This window comes from Mytilus galloprovincialis, chromosome 10, assembly GCF_965363235.1.
Source record: "Mytilus galloprovincialis chromosome 10, xbMytGall1.hap1.1, whole genome shotgun sequence".
In the NCBI taxonomy this organism is placed as follows: domain Eukaryota; kingdom Metazoa; phylum Mollusca; class Bivalvia; order Mytilida; family Mytilidae; genus Mytilus; species Mytilus galloprovincialis.
Window position 1 is genome coordinate 88,985,422 of NC_134847.1, and position 16,370 is coordinate 89,001,791.

The 16,370-nt window shown below is 31.6% G+C and overlaps 3 protein-coding genes across 3 annotated transcripts in view; 2 read left to right on the top strand and 1 right to left on the bottom strand.

The window, feature by feature from the left end:
- Positions 1–16,370, top strand: part of LOC143048715 (titin-like) — a 226,161-nt gene that overhangs the window by 190,867 nt on the left and 18,924 nt on the right. The window lies entirely within an intron of this gene.
- Positions 1–16,370, top strand: part of LOC143048814 (uncharacterized) — a 43,473-nt gene that overhangs the window by 17,546 nt on the left and 9,557 nt on the right. The window contains exons 5-8 of the mRNA XM_076222682.1: positions 11,050–11,130; positions 14,333–14,392; positions 15,277–15,431; positions 15,999–16,271. Coding sequence (XP_076078797.1) covers positions 11,050–11,130; positions 14,333–14,392; positions 15,277–15,431; positions 15,999–16,271 — 569 coding nt within the window. The remainder of the gene's footprint in view (positions 1–11,049; positions 11,131–14,332; positions 14,393–15,276; positions 15,432–15,998; positions 16,272–16,370) is intronic.
- LOC143048714 (MAM and LDL-receptor class A domain-containing protein 1-like) overlaps positions 3,025–16,370 on the bottom strand; it is a 180,227-nt gene continuing 166,881 nt past the window's right edge. The window contains exon 16 of the mRNA XM_076222553.1: positions 3,025–3,038. The gene's annotated coding sequence lies outside the window, so the exon portion shown is untranslated. The remainder of the gene's footprint in view (positions 3,039–16,370) is intronic.

A 16,370-nucleotide genomic window follows, 5' to 3' on the forward strand; every position in this document is an offset into this window, starting at 1 on the left:
CACTTTTTATTAAAAGTGTCATAAGAATCTTTCGACAATTTCGATCACACAGATGAAGCTTTAAAAAGTTGAAAAATATTTTCACGAGTCCAACAGTTGACGTGCTTTCTTTATCATGTTTAAGCATGCGAAAATGTATTCTTAAAAAATCTAAGAGACACAGAAAACGTAATACTACTAGTATACGAAATCATTCAATTTTGCATAAAGATGATAACTCTAACTTAAAAAAAAAAACGTTCAGAAATATGAAAAGGAAAAGATGGACTTCTTTCTTGACCAAAATACAAAACTAGTAAACGGTGAATGTATATGTACTACTGTAGACTTTGTTATGATGACCTTTAACGTAATAAATATTTATTTTTTATTATTCAATCAACAGGTATACCTTAATTAATTTTTTCCGGAATAGTAATTTCTTTTTCTGGAAAAGTAATACCAATTTGCGGAAACGTAAAAACGCCACTACTTATTTCGGAAAAGTAATGCACGAAAATGCGGAAACGTGAAATTGGACTTTTGGAAAAAAAAAATAACTACTAAAGGAGATGTTAGCGCCGACATGAGTTGTAAGAAAAGATTTCCAAAACAACCATATCATTAAGAAGGAATGTTTACATGCTATACTCTCGTACTAGTATTACAGGGTTCTTGTGGCGTTCACCTTAGACACACATCCTTTTAACGATGTTTAACAAGAAAATCCCTATTTAGCGGACAAGCAATTTTTTTTTCTTCTGTTATTGAATATCGAAAAAGAAAATAAATCCCGAAATAATTGGAACTTTGATCCCATCAAAATATTCACAATTAGTGTTCGTCCAGTGGCATACATAACAATCTTATTTCTATATGCAATCAACAATGAGCAAAACCCTAACCTTGAAGTCATTTATAAAAGACCCGAAATGATAAATGTAAAAACAATTCAAACGAGAAAACTAACGGCCTGATTTATGTACAAAATGTGAAAATTCCTTGATAACCTGAATTTTCTTAATAATTTGCCTACAATATATAAGTCACTGTTTAAGAAAAATAAATAATAAAATTCTGGGACTATTATATTTACGTTAGTATAATAGTCCAAGAATTAAAGTGTTGATAAAATAAGAGCCTCACATTTGAAAGTTTTAAAACATTTCGAAGATAAAAAAAAAAAGTAAAAAAATATACAAAACAGACTTTTTCGTTCATTTTGTAACATGAATGAGGCAGTTAGTTTGCTCGACTGAATTGTTTTACATTGTCATTTCGGGGCCTAGTAAAACAGACTATGCGATATGGACTTTGCTCATTGTTGAAGGCCGTACAGTGACCTATAGTTGTTTATTTTTGTGACAATTTGGTCTCTTGTGAAATGTGGTCTCATTGGCAATCATACCACATCTTTTTTATATATTTAAATCATTTTACAAGACATCAAATTGTTATTTTGTGTTACTGTTGCAGACAATTCTTTTCAAATATTAAAAATTATTCTAATTAAATGGAATTTTGCATTTGCACCCGCTTGAAAAAAATAAAAACATATAAAGAAGCAACATCGAAATTCTCTGTACTTTAAGCGGCATTTTCACATGAGTAAAATATATAGGTCAACGTTTGAAACATTTTCAGTCTTGTTCCGTCTTGTTCCATAACTTTCAGTCTTGTTCCGTCTTGTTCCGTATTTTTCAGTCTTGTTCCGTAAATTTCTACCCAGTCGTATAAACGAATCGTCGACAAGTGCGTACATTTTTTGGAACAACGTCAAAATCGTTGTTTTATTAGGAACGTCGTGTAACGCTAAGTGGCACCAATACCGTGCGTAACGTCAATATAAATCTGTGATTTTACTATGTCCACAACTTCGATGAACCAAACCAAGTTAAACATCGACCTGTATCTAAATCAAATTGGTTCTCTTCTTCTTCTTCGTCTTCTTCTTTTGGTATACAATAGTCTATCGACATTCGATGATTACATACTGTTGGCATACGTGGACTAGTCTATTTACAAAACTTTTACCCCAATTTATTCAAAATATATGTTTTTTTCTTATGTTTAATGTATACATGTATATATTTTAAATTGCGCTATAGTTCCGTAACTTTCTACCCAGTCGTATAGACGAATCATCGACAAGTGCGTACATTTTTTTAAATCAATATTTCTGGTATGTTCCAATCTGTCCTTCACTATTGACATCGAGTATATATTACATTTTCCCAAAGTCAACCTTGGAAAAAATATTTAAATAGATTGTAATTTCATCAAATCTTATTTTTTAGGTATTATTTATATTTTATTTTTAAACCAGAAATGTTATTTATAAACAAGCGTATGAGTTTAGTTATGACAAGTAGACATTTGCGGAAACTAGGTCTATACCTAGGATTACACTTTAGACTTACGATTACAGGTGACAAAAACAAGGGGTCATATCAAAATACAAAAAACAAACCAACAATACAGATACAAAATAGCAAATTGTGTCTTCTATATTAAAAAAAAAAAAAGATGCAAGCAACACGTTAATATTTGAAGACAAGAATTTATAAGGTGTAGATAGATGTATGAGATATATATTATCAGCAGGAGCAATAAACCTGCCCCGCGAAACAGGGTACATTTAATGCAATAGTTAGGTATACATGTACGAAAACCTGCCAAAATCTTGTTCAGAGGATACTCTACAAACTGTTTCATTTGAAATAGTAATGTTGATGTCTTTTTTGTTATGATAACAACTTTGTACCCGCATCTGTCGCCTTGCAGACGTAAATAGATTGTGTTTTTTTTAACAATTTCTTCTCGCCTGCTACACTTTTGCATTTTTTTCCTTAACAATCAATTGAATAGATTTGCGTATAAACTTTGTGTTGAAATGAACAACGTCGCAGATAGAGATCACGGTCTGTTTCAGGGAGTTGGAACATCCCCTTTTCTTATATAGGGACATATGGTGTGACCCCTTACTTATCTTGGGATGGAATCCCCTTTTGAAAATGGCTGGACCGACCCCTGCGTCGTCAGTGCACTCTATATTACAATTTCATGAAAATAGTACCAGTCTCGGATTAGGTGTTCAAGCTCATGTTTCGAGCATACCAGTCCCACCCATGTTCATGGTGGATAATTTTCGACAACGCGAAAAAAAAACGTCCATACTTAATGATTCCCATGATCTCTTGAAATGATTGCATAAAAGAAAAACAATTTAGAACTCGTTTGTCACTTTTTGTTTGTTGCTGTTGAAAAAATCTTAGTTAAGGTTTAATTTTTTGAGTACACCTATTCTTACATTTCAACTGAGTCTTGCGAACAGTCTAAAATTTATTTCCGACATAGAGAAGTTCGTAGACAAAAGTGTTTGTCCTATTCAGGAAAAATAAATGTTTTAAAAATTACACCGAACGGCAAGTGAAATTTCGTTAAGAATAAATAGCTCAAAAACACCAGTCCGCTGTATTTCTTCATTCTCTTTAAAACAAAACATAAGAGAGAAAGTATGTCTTAGCATAAACATCGTTACATTGTTTTGGATCGACGGTTTATCTTTTACACTTTGAGAAAGCCCAAGATTTTAATGTTACCTGTAAGTGTAATTGTAATCCTAATCGTAGGTGTATGACAGTTTCCGCAAATGTCTAGTACTAGTAAGACAGAGTTGTATATTATATCTGATAGTTCAAAATGGAAAGTTATAAGTTATCGGCCGTGTACACTGAATATTACCTGCAGAAGTGAAACGATGCATGAACTTGCAAGTCCGACAGGAAATCGCTTGAATACCTGGAAGTGTCACCTCACACCCCTTACAATACCTTTGGAAGTAATACCTTAAGCCATGCTGGTGATCAGATGAGGGAAGATCAGAATTTATTTGAAAATTTTTTATTACTTTAAGTAATTATGAACAAATTATATTTTCGAAAACAATTTTCACGGAACACTTATTCATGATTTCAACTTTGACTCTTTACTTAATTCCAATATTAACAGTTTAAAAACAACAGACCATGGTAATTTAAAAAAAATGCAAACATTTTCCGTATAAAGTTAGTTAGTCGAATAAAACAACAGTACGATTGACAAGATATCGACAATTACGACTACATCCTTATTCTTTCAAAAAGAGATTCCCAGGCAACCTCAGAATATAAAGTTTCAGGTTTTGTAAATATTAGTAGACCTGTTACTATTCTTGCGGCCTCTAATTGCAAATTTTCTAATTTCCAAGGATCCGTGTTGAAGGCTGTTCTTTGACCTATTCAATTTTTAAATAAGATATGTTTAAACTAAACGCAGCCTTGGCTATAAAAAGCCTCAAATGTTGAAGGCTATTCTTTGACCTATTAAATTTTTAATAGTCTTCAAATTTCAACAAAATTCCGCGTAAGGGACCACAACTTGGAAATGGAGATAGGTTTTTATAAAAAAAAAATCAAAGAGAACACAGAGTGTGTAAAGTTTTAAAATTTTTGATGGATACGAACATTTTTCTCCATTGCCAAATCAACTGTAATATTAGCACTCATACCACTTATTATATTTTTATCTATTTTCAGCATAGAATATCTCAGTTTGTTATTGTCGACATTTCTATTACATTTTCTTGATAAAACTTTTTAATACATGTATAAACATTTTAACAAGCTCACCATATTCTAATTTAAGAGTTGGCGCCCATCAAAGCCATGCACACAAAAATATTTATAGGAAGAGAAATAAAACAAAAGCAAAATGATTTGTCCTTTTAATCTCTGAAATTATCAGCAATAATGATTTTTTTTTTAAAGTTTTTAGTTACGAATGATATTCTGGGTGTGTCTAAACACTGCTAAGGAGTCCTTAGCGCTAAGGACTGATAACATGCCACTAAGAACTAGATGGAGAGCTGTTACATGCAATTTCTTTTCATATTACGGTAGAAATTGATATTTAATGCATAAATTTCAAATTTTATAGAAAAATAATAATAAATTAAGGAGATATTCAACATTATTTAGAAACGTGCCTGTTTTTCTTTGATATGCCGAAAATCCATGAACCGTTTGACACGTGTCAAATTACATATTAATTGATTACACGGGAATCCTTTTGGTAAAGTTGGATACTAATAAATGAATTGTTGTTGAAATTTTATTAACAAAAAAATCTGAATGAAGAAGTATTTTCTCAAGTGTATATTTCTTGTAAATAATAAATTTGTCACCAGAGAAATATATCTAATGTCGGATTGTTTGATGTTCATATTAATAAGTGACTGAAATACAAATTTTTATAGATATTTAAATCACATTTATATATATATTTTTTAAAGTACGTGTTGAAGTTTGGATAACCGGCAGATGCTTGTTGCGTTTTCATTAAATCCATCTGGTTATTGGGCTGTAATAAGCCCGGTAGTACCGAAAAATTAATCTAATATTTCGTAACGTTCTTTGTGTCTTGAACCAATTTTATTTTTCAGGTGGTCGGACACATTATCTATAATGTGTTTTGTGCCCGTATCTCTATTCTGTTTATTTTTTCTTGCAAGCGTGCTTTAATGTGGTGACAGGCGACGACGGACATGCGTTTGAACAATAGACTGGTTTGGAGCTGGAACACTTTAGTTTGTTTCTTATGGTGCACTGTTCAAAATTTATTTTCATATATGAAGACATTTTAAGAAATGTATAACTGGACAAAACGAAACCAATAAGATAATGCATTTTTACTACATGCAACACACTCATATAAGTTCATATATGACCCGTTTGAGTAATATATTTCGGGCCTTCAACAGTGAGTAAAGCGCATAGCACATAGTCATTATTTCATAAATTATTTCGTACGATATGTTAAGCAGACAATTTGTTAAAAACAATACAAATCGGATTTCCTCCTGACATACTTGCCACAGGCATTTGTCTCAGAAAAAAAATTCCTATATACCTTTTCTGAGACAAGTGCCTGTGATACTTGTTCTTCTTTAAGAAAAGTAGATTTAAAGAAATTATAGTTGAAAATATTTCTGTCGGCTTTTTCTTTTTTTCGCGTGATATATTTAGGTTTAAATATTCTGATTATATTGCATTACAAAAATTAATTATTTACACATCATGTGGTAAAGGCATATTTTCAAGGCATTCATACGAAGCATTCTCTTTCTCTGTCAGAATTATATCTTTAGCTCTAAATTTACACATACTGAAAAAAATTTCGTGAATACTGTACTAAAAACTGTGGAACATTTTTAAAACATTTGTCTCTTTTATATATTTGAAAATGAAACTTAATCTGACTTAAAATCGGAAAATGATTTATTTAACTTCTTTTACTTTTAGAAGAATAATAAAATGTCGAAATATACAAACAAATAAGTGCCGTATGGAGCCTTTGTAAACAAATATCAAGCTGGTTGAAAACTAGTGGTTTGGAAAGAAGTAAAACAAAAACAAAATTATTTGTTCTGTAATCATTTTTCATAAGAACAACACATTTAATTATAAATATTAAGCATACATTTTTTTTAGATACAATTGTTTATTACCTAAAATAAAAAGATTATGATTGTTTAATGAATTGTTTTGTCATTTGGCACGTGTCAAACGGTTCATTGATTTTCGGCATATCAAAGAAGAACGGGCATGTGCCTCAATAATGTTGAATATCTTGTTTATTTATGATTATTTTTCTATAAAATTTGAAATTTATGCATGAAATATCAATCTCTAACATAATATGTAAAAATAATACACACAACAGCACTCCTTCTAGTCCTTAGTGGCATTGTATAGTCCTTAGTGCACTAAGGAGTCCTTAGCAGTGTTTAGACGTACCGTGATATTCTAGCCTAACGTGTTGATGTGTCTGTTGTCAGAGATGCACATAGACCTAGGTGAACAATACTGTCTTTAGTTACATCTAGTGTTTAGTTCCATAAAATTTCAGTTATTATCAAATTTTGTTGAAGAATTTATTGGTGAAAGTTAATGTAAATGTTCAGTTGCAAATACTACATGCATATTGAGGACACAATAGAAGAAGTATGGTTACTGGCAAACCTATCCAGGCATCTCCACAATAAAAATATCTTCACGGAAAGCAAGCTATACTAAATAAAAAAATAAAAAACACTTATGCACGATTTTCAAAGTTGTTTAAGTAATTGTAGTGTATTGGATATACCCGTTGGACGCATGTTTCTGTCTTGTCATTACTTTCAATGAAAAGCTGGTGGTATTCTTAGCTCCAACACCATGTGTTGTTTTAAAATTGCTTCTGATTTTATTCACAGTTTTTGTTCAGATGGTGTCACAGTCATGTCTCAGTACCCAACAAGTCGGTTGAGTACAGGAACCCTGATGAGTTCAAAATGATGAGTCCTCTATGCAGAAAGAAAATTCCGCACATAGAGGCGGGCCTCTTTTGGTCACTAAACAATAATGAATAATAGTTCAGAGAAATGGTTGCTACACTAAACACTAAAATGCACTTTTGAACTTAAATTGAAAAAAGCACATGAGATTACCAAAGGATAAAGGTTTCTGCTTTGAGACAGGCGATGGATGTATACTCATGACTTTTGATATCTCAAGCGGCCCCTATTCCTTTAGCAAATGAGGAATAAACAACCACAATGCATTAAACAAAAGAAAACTCGATTTAAAAGAAGCCAGAGTCAAATGTAGAAATAGGTAACAGAAGAAACTACGCAAATGGCAATAATAAACATAAAATAACAAACGGACCAGTAGCAGTAACTCAATGCAAGCTCCATGTTTGAAGTACACTTATCGGTAATTTGTGTCATTGGTAGAAAAATTAACAATTCTTAAACAATAATATCTGGGAATATTTGGTCTGCTCCAATAAAATAATATCCTTACCTACTACAAAAACATATAAAACTATTCTCTGTTCTTTGGTTGAGTTCACAAATAGATTTTTCTCTAAGATATTTCATTCTCCCATAGGATATTTGTTTCTCCTACAGGATATTTATTTCTCCTATAGGATATTTCTTTCTCCCATAGGATTTTTTTCTCTCTTATGAGTTGCTTTGATCTCCCATAGGATTTTTGATCTCCCTTAGGATTTTTAATCTCCCTTAGGATTTATTTATTACCCTTAGGATTTATTTATTACCCTTAGGATTCTTTTTTATCCCACAGGATATTTTTTCTGTTATGAAATCCCTTAGGATATTTATTAATCCTATCGGATATTTTTAATCCCATGGGATTATTTTATTAGACTAATATCCTGTAGGATAAAAAATATCCTATAGGAAATGCTTTTATTTTTCCTAAGGGATTTTTTTAATCCTAAGGGCGAAACTATATCCTATAGGATATTTTTATTCTCCTAAGGGATTATAAATCCCTTAGGATTTAAATATCCTGTAGGATATAAAAAATATCCTATGGGATTATGACTTTATCCTATAGGATTTCTCAAAATCCTGTAGGATTTTTAAAAATCCTATGGGAGAAAAAAATATCCTACAGGATTTTGTCACTATTTTCACTCCAGTTGCCGAACCGGGCGAGCCACACCAATTATTTTTTTGTATTGTGTTATTTATCCCCAAAGGTACATTATTGCCAAATTTGATGAATCTACGACAAAAAAAAGTGTGGTTCCAATTTGCACTTATGAGAAGTGCAAATTAATCCAAGAACATGTTATGTATTATTCTGATGTTTCAGTCTCGTTGAAATCTCGTTCTTGCATTATTTTCAAAACATGAAATATACAAGTGGAAAATATCAATGAATTTAAAAAATATAAAAGATAGTTTCTGAGATATCAGTTTTCAAATTTTATGACCAATCAAGTCAGTATTTTAAGCCAAAATTTTGAAAAAATATGTGAGGGATACAAGAAATGATTTTACAAAACTCATGTTCATCCAATTTTATAAATTTGCGATTTTTCTCTATTTAAAGAACAAAATGCATATAATTTCAACTTCTTTGTTACAAGTAGTTATCAAAGGTACTAGGATTATAATTTAGTATAAAAATGATTGAAAAAAATACATAGCTAAGACATTTGAAATGAAAAAGTTATATTGGATGTTTATGTTTCTGGTAAAAATCATTTTTTGTACCCCTCACCTATTTTTCTCAAAATTTCGACTAAAAAGACTGACTTGATTAGTTATAAAATTTAAAAAATTCATTACTCTAAAACTACTTATTGGAAATACACAATTATTTCACAGAGTTCAGTTTGATTATGATAATTATCAAATTCATTGCTGTTTTTCACATGTTTTGGAAATAATTCCAGAACGAGATTTCAATGAGACTGAATGAGACTGAAACGTCAGAAGAATACATCCTTAAATAGCATAAAATTTTTAAACAAATGAGTACTCACAAGGTCAAAGGTGCAAATGGAGCTTCCCATATTATATATGTAGGACTCTAAAGTACGATGGGGACGCTATATTACGATGGTCACGCTAAAGTGCGTTGGTTTACGCTTAAGTGCGATGCTTCCTCACTCTAAAGTCCGATGGTACGCGAAAATATAGACGTTAGAAATGTAGTTTGATAATCTCGTTAAGAGTCGTTTATACAAACAAAAAATGAACATGCCGGAAGATGGATCAGGATTATTTGATTAACGACTTTGACACCAAAATGTCCATGACTTACTAATAATTGATTTAAACTCAACCGCGTTCTTTGTCGGCTGAAGCACAATGTTTATCTTTTTTCGAGTGCTGGAAGAAAGAAGGACTTGTATCCAACACTAGACCATTTTACAAGTATATAAATACAAAACATTATACGCATACCTATCCTGCTTCTATTTAAAACGAATGGATACATTTGAATCATTGTTAATGTGGCAGTTTATTTTTCGATCCCCGTTAAAATGCTGTCGATTTCCAAGAAAAGTAATTTCAGGAAAAAAATGTAACATGTTTTCATGAGTGTATAAGTAATTGTCTGCTAAATCATTAGTTACATTATGTACTGTACATTGTAGGAAAATAAAACATGTGTTTGTTCTTGCTCCGAAAAAGGAGAAAACTCGGCGGAAATTGCCTTTCTCTCGCATTTAAATTAAAGCTTATACAAATAAATGTTGCATATTCCGACAATAAACAAATTTTGTATTTGTAATTTTCAATATCGACTGTAAGGGAGGTTGTCACATAAGTGTGAACGGCAATCTACGCCAAGTATTCCATACGCTCCGAATTGTTAAAAATTCATTTTACATAAAATATAATATTTTGCGACACATTAATTACCTTTTTAGCAATTATTACGTGGTCGGTCTTCTTAATTTAAAAACAATCACTTAAGCCTATCGGTTAATTATAAAGCCTATCATATATTTTATACCTTAGCATACTAACTTTTGCAAAAAGACTATTTTCATTGATGTTTGAATCCCTCGAATTATCAATCTGAGCCTTTTGGTTCATCGCACTTTCGCGTGATATACCATCGTACATTAGTGAACAAACAATCATCGTACTTTAGCGTGAGACACCATCGTAATTTAGCGTAGACCATCGCACTTTAGCGTGAGACACCATCGTACTTTAGCGTAGACCATCGTACTTTAGCGTGACCATCGTACTTTAACGTGACCATCGCACTTAAGAGTACCATCGCACTTTAGAGTACCTAGCGTGACCATCGCATTTTAGAGTACCATCGCACTTAAGAGTTCTACATATATATATATATATATAAAACCAACATTAATCATCCCTTATAAGTGTTTATTGAATTTGAACTTTAAAAAAATATGCAGAATGTATCTTTTTTACAAATAAAAAAATACTTGACATGAGTAAACTTGAATCTTGTCCGGTACTATTGACAAAGTTTCATATCACATTTAACTGCATATAAGAAAAAAAACATCACTGGAAATTAAACAATCAAAATTTCACCTCTTTTCTATCTATTACACCTGTATTTTGAATACAATAATAATTAAAAACAAATGTATTGAGAGAACATAAACATGAAAGATATTATTTTACTTTTTTTTCGGTTCAAAGTTTTGTTGTTCAGCTTAACTTAACATATTTTGCAGACAAGTAAACACAGTGCTAGCAGGAAACAGAGACACAGTTATACAGAAGAATGCCTTCATGAATGTTCACTTCAGTCAATTGTAAGTATTGTATTTTTAAAAATACGCTCTTAGAACTGACGTACACAAACACTGCTTAAACATAGTTGTGAGGATGAACGTGCAAAATCGACCCTAACGGTCATGTTAATGAATAACTATGTTAAATGATACTATGTGTCGGTGTCTCGACTCATTAACTACAGCTACTAGTATCTTGTTCTTTAATGTATATACAACATATAATAGCCGTCTAATCAGTAATTGTAGCTATTATGACATTTTCCTGATTGAAATTTTGACTGAGTGGGAATTCATATGGTGGATGATGCATACATAGATGTGGACGCGTACCCTGTCAAAACACCTGGTTTCGCAGATATTAAAAGTTTAAAGTTCATGTGATCCTCTCAGTTTGATTGTCTACTTTCATTTGAATCTTCTATGTCAAATTATGAGGTTTAAAAGTAGTGTTTTCTTGTTTCGATTAAAAAAAACTAATAAGGGCTCAACTTGATATTTCAAAAATTCGAAAAATGAATGAATTTGGTAAAATTCGAGCATTACGTTGAATTTTCAGAAAGAGCAATGCAACAAAAGATGTTCCGCTTCAAACAACTGTTCATATAATACGTATGAGAAGAATTAAATACATTTGTTAAATCAGTCTCCGTTTAATAAAGAAACTGCCAGTAAAACAAGTCTTATTTATTAAAGGCTTTATGAATTAAACGCATGAGAAACAATTGCATGGTTCCTTATTTAGAATTGGCACATGAAAAAGTATTTCGGTTACTTTTTTTTATTACAATATCCACACTTCCTGTTCAATCTTTATCAGTGGTCTTACAAAAGGTACGTTAACAGATACACACTTTCTCTTCACCACCAACGCCAGTGATATTGCAACTACTACCATTAAACAAGCAGGAATATATATTGCGTACTAAATTTTGTTTAAAAAAACAATCAACGATCTATGATAACATGGATAAATTAAATGTTTTCGAACTAATTATGGTTGTTTTTAACCGATCTTTAAGTTGATAAATTTTTAATTTTTTGTCAAATTAATGGACATTTCTTTTTCGAATTTATTGTGACATTTCCATGTACCATTTTAATTGTGTGTAGAGCTAGACATATTATTTTTGTCAGTTCGTTGTACGGCTACATATTCATTTTGAAAATCCCCCGTCCTAACCCCTACTCCACAACCACACTGGTGTCCTGGTTCCCTAGAATAACTAATACCTATCGCAAAATGGCGCATACTAATGTCAAATAACCATTCTTGCGTAAAAGGTTATAGAAAGAAACCCATTAGATGGGACAACAGGTATAGCATACAATTTGGTGCGACATAGTCATGCAGGCATCATAGGTAGATATTTAAACTCTCGTGACAAATTGAAAACAATTCGTTTAATAATGTCTTGTGTCCGACGCGCTTTTCTGGTATTACCTTTATCAGGAACGCATGATGTTCGATTAGAAGAGAATAAAAGGTGGACAGGTATGCATATGAAAGATTCACCGTTTTAAAGGATGTGAAACTGATCAACCAATTTACGAAGGCGACTGCAGAACTAAGGTGTTCCTTGTAAATTGTTCAGATAAAAGCATAAATCCATAGAATAAAATGAGGACAAAGTCTTGCATATTCTATAATCTATAAAGATATCTTGACGTACGTCTTAAAATTGAAAATGAGGATCAGTTGAAAACAAAATAATTCCACAAAAGAGATAATTTCTGTTTCCCAATTCTTAATTTTCCTTTTCTATGAAGCATTATTCTAGCATTGTATTTCCGGTACTAAATTTTTTGATATAGGGTTGCTACTCACACGGACAATCAAGAAATTCCAAGTAGCGAAGTTGGAGTCATGCATTAATCCACCATTTTATAAATAAGACAATTGCTTGTACCAAATCAGGAATATGGCAGTTGTTTTCCATTCGTTTGTTGTGTTTTAGCTTATAATTTTGCTATTTGATTAAAGTTTTTTTAACCGTTTTGAGTTTTTCTTGGCGTTTGATATATTGTAATCTTACATTCGTAAGTTTCATGATTGCCATCACGAGTTGGTTGATCGTTATGGAATATCCGTTTCACACGTGATAACTAATATGTTCCTAATGTCGTAACTATAATCCCGAAACCTTTTTCGAATGCGACTTTACGATCAAATTAGAAGTATAACCGGGTTTGTAATAACATGAGCAACACGACGAGTGCAATATGTGGAGCAGGATCTGCATACCCTTTCGGAAAACCTTAGATCACCCCAGTTTTTGGTAGGATTTGTGTTGCACTGCTTTTTAAATAAGTTCAGTTCGATGTACTATTGTTTGTCTAAGGGATTATTTTTTTAGCTATTGCTTTGTCTGTTAAATTTCGACATCTGAGTTTGAATGTCCCTTTTGTACTTTCGCCCCTCTTTTATAAATTAATCTTAGCGGTGTTATTGAATTCAAAGGGGTTAGATAATGTTCAACCAATATGTGATGGCGTCTGTAGAACTAATAAACTGACAATTTTGTTATAGTTCTGAAGATCAGCACAAACTTTGCTATATACAACTAGAACTTGATTTTATCTATCTTATGAACTTAAATGCGTACACAACACAGGCAGTGATAGATGCTATCATTCAATATAGGAAAGTTATAAACACTGAACTAAAAAAAAATCATAAGTTCAAGATTTCAGCAAGTCCTTAGGTTCGGCATTTACAGAAGTTAATATTTAGCTAAATTGTGTTGTTTATATACCGACTGCAACACATGTATCATTTTTTTTTACATTGAATAGTCTCTGTAGCTTGAAAACTAAATATCAATGTTAACATCTGTCATCTAAAATTTATTTTCTTTTGATATATTATATTCAATGTAAATATATTCTTTTGCGCGTGCCGCCTTAAGACGAAGAAAAAACAATGTATAAAGCATCTTATCTTCAAACCTTTAATAAAAATACACTTTCAAAATTGTAAAATAATTTTGAGGAATTTGAAAAATTCAATTTTCAATTAGTTTATCTACATTGTTCAGCACATGCAAGATGTTTGGAGAGAGGTGGTATTATAAGACTGACTATAACATTTAACAGAATGCATCTACCAATTTACCTATTTACCTATAAAGCTATATATCTTATACCTCATTTAAGATTTAATTTATACTTTGCATCGGATGATATATAAACGGCTTATTTTGGCTTTTCTTTCAAATTTCAGAGTGCTTGGTTCAAACACTACGATGAAAGAAAACCGATTAATTACAGTCTCAATTAACATGTATGTACAACGCATTGAACGTAATTGCAAACATAAAGTTATGTTTTCAACCGACCTTCATTGTCACTTTCTAGATATAAGTCAAGATACGAGACAGACTTAACTGTATCTGTTAATAAAAGAATACTACCAGAAAAAGAAGATTTTCACAGAGTCATCTTAACTCCGTCACATTATGTATGTATGTGCCTGTCCCAAGTCAGGAGCCTGTACTTCAGTGGTTGTCGTTTGTTTATGTGTTACATATTTGTGTTTCGTTGATTTTTTAATATGAATAAGGCCATTAATTTTCTCGTTTGAATTGTTTTACATTGTCATTTCGGGGCCTTTTATACCTAACTATGCGGTATGGGCTTTTCGAATTGCTAAAGTCCGTATGGTGACCTATAGTTGTTAATTTCTGTGTCATTTTGGTCTCTTGTGGAGAGTTGTCTCATTTGCAATCATACCATATCTTTTTTATGCATTGCAAACTATACAAGTCATTTTACCCGTTAATAAAAAAGACATGTATGCTTATTGGAAATTATATGTTTCTTTTATTAGATGTATGATAATTAAAGTAAAATATCACCTGCAATTCACAAATTATGTGCAGCAGCTGATTCGTTCGCGTTTTAGGTATACGCTTACAAAAAAATGTAGCGAGTGTTTTGTTTCCTGCATATTCAACTTATTCCTCCGATACATAGAAATGTGTTATGGTATATTCATAAATCTAAAAAAAAAAAATTCTGTGTTTCCGAAACGTCTTCTCGAATTGTTTCTTCTTGAACGCTGCAACTAATAAATGTTAGAGCTAGGATTATGCTAGTTTCTGTAAACTCGTGTTACCACATGGACAATCTGGACAGATATTAAAGCATTAATTTATCCAATTTTAGATTTTTTACTGGTATTTATACACAGTGTGATTGTGACTTAATGTGGTTTGCTTACTTACGCCATGATCAGCAGTTTAAAGTTGGGAGTTATAGTAAATGTGTACACAACAACAAAAGCGTATCTGAGTTGATCCCTGACGATTTTCATTGCATTGGTAAGTACTAACAGAAAGTTAACCTCTATGCAACGCACATTTTGTTTTAAGAAACATGATATTGAAAAGATATCTAGTAAACGATTTAATGTAACAGTTTTTGTTCACGCGTGCGCAATGTTGTCAATATAATGAAATTTAATGCGACTGTTTTACAAGTGAGAGGTTTAGCTAGCTATAAAACCAGGTTCAATCCACCGTTTTCTTCATAAGAAAATGCCTGTACAAAGTCCCTAATATGACAGTTGTTATCCATTCATTTGATGTGTCTTAGCTTTTGATTTTGCCATTTGATAACGGACTTTCCTTTTTAAATTTCAATCGAATTACTAAAAATGCAAATACTGTGGGAATAGAATGAACTTAGACAAAAAGGGAGAGCACGTCGATAGGGAAATATCCTGCTTCACATGTAAAACCCAATATATAATTCAATTGAAAACCAAAGATATGTCTGCTTTAGTAGAGAATAATTTTTTTTATATTGTCGACTGTACTTTTCTAATGGATTCTTATTCATAGATATTTGAGTATTTTAATTATTTATTATCTATCAATATATTTTAGACAATGTATCAACTGTACAGAATTGCATTGAATCTCAACCCGTCGATCTTCTCTGTGAATATAACTATTTAACAACAAATCTGATACGTTGGATACATTCACGTAATGGCAAATTCATAAGGGAACTGAATAAAGATCTTGTTGATGAGGACACGAATACTCTTCATTTTACATTTTGTAATCATGACGACTCTGGAGAATACACCTGCATGCTGTCAACAGACTATTCTCTGCTGCCAAATATTAACAGATCTATAGATTTGCTCGTTAATGGTACGTTAGCAATAGTATGCATTTAAAAGTACATCTTTGTAACTTCAAAAATGAGGTACAAACACAGCAATGCTAGTATGTAAATGAGATAATAATAGG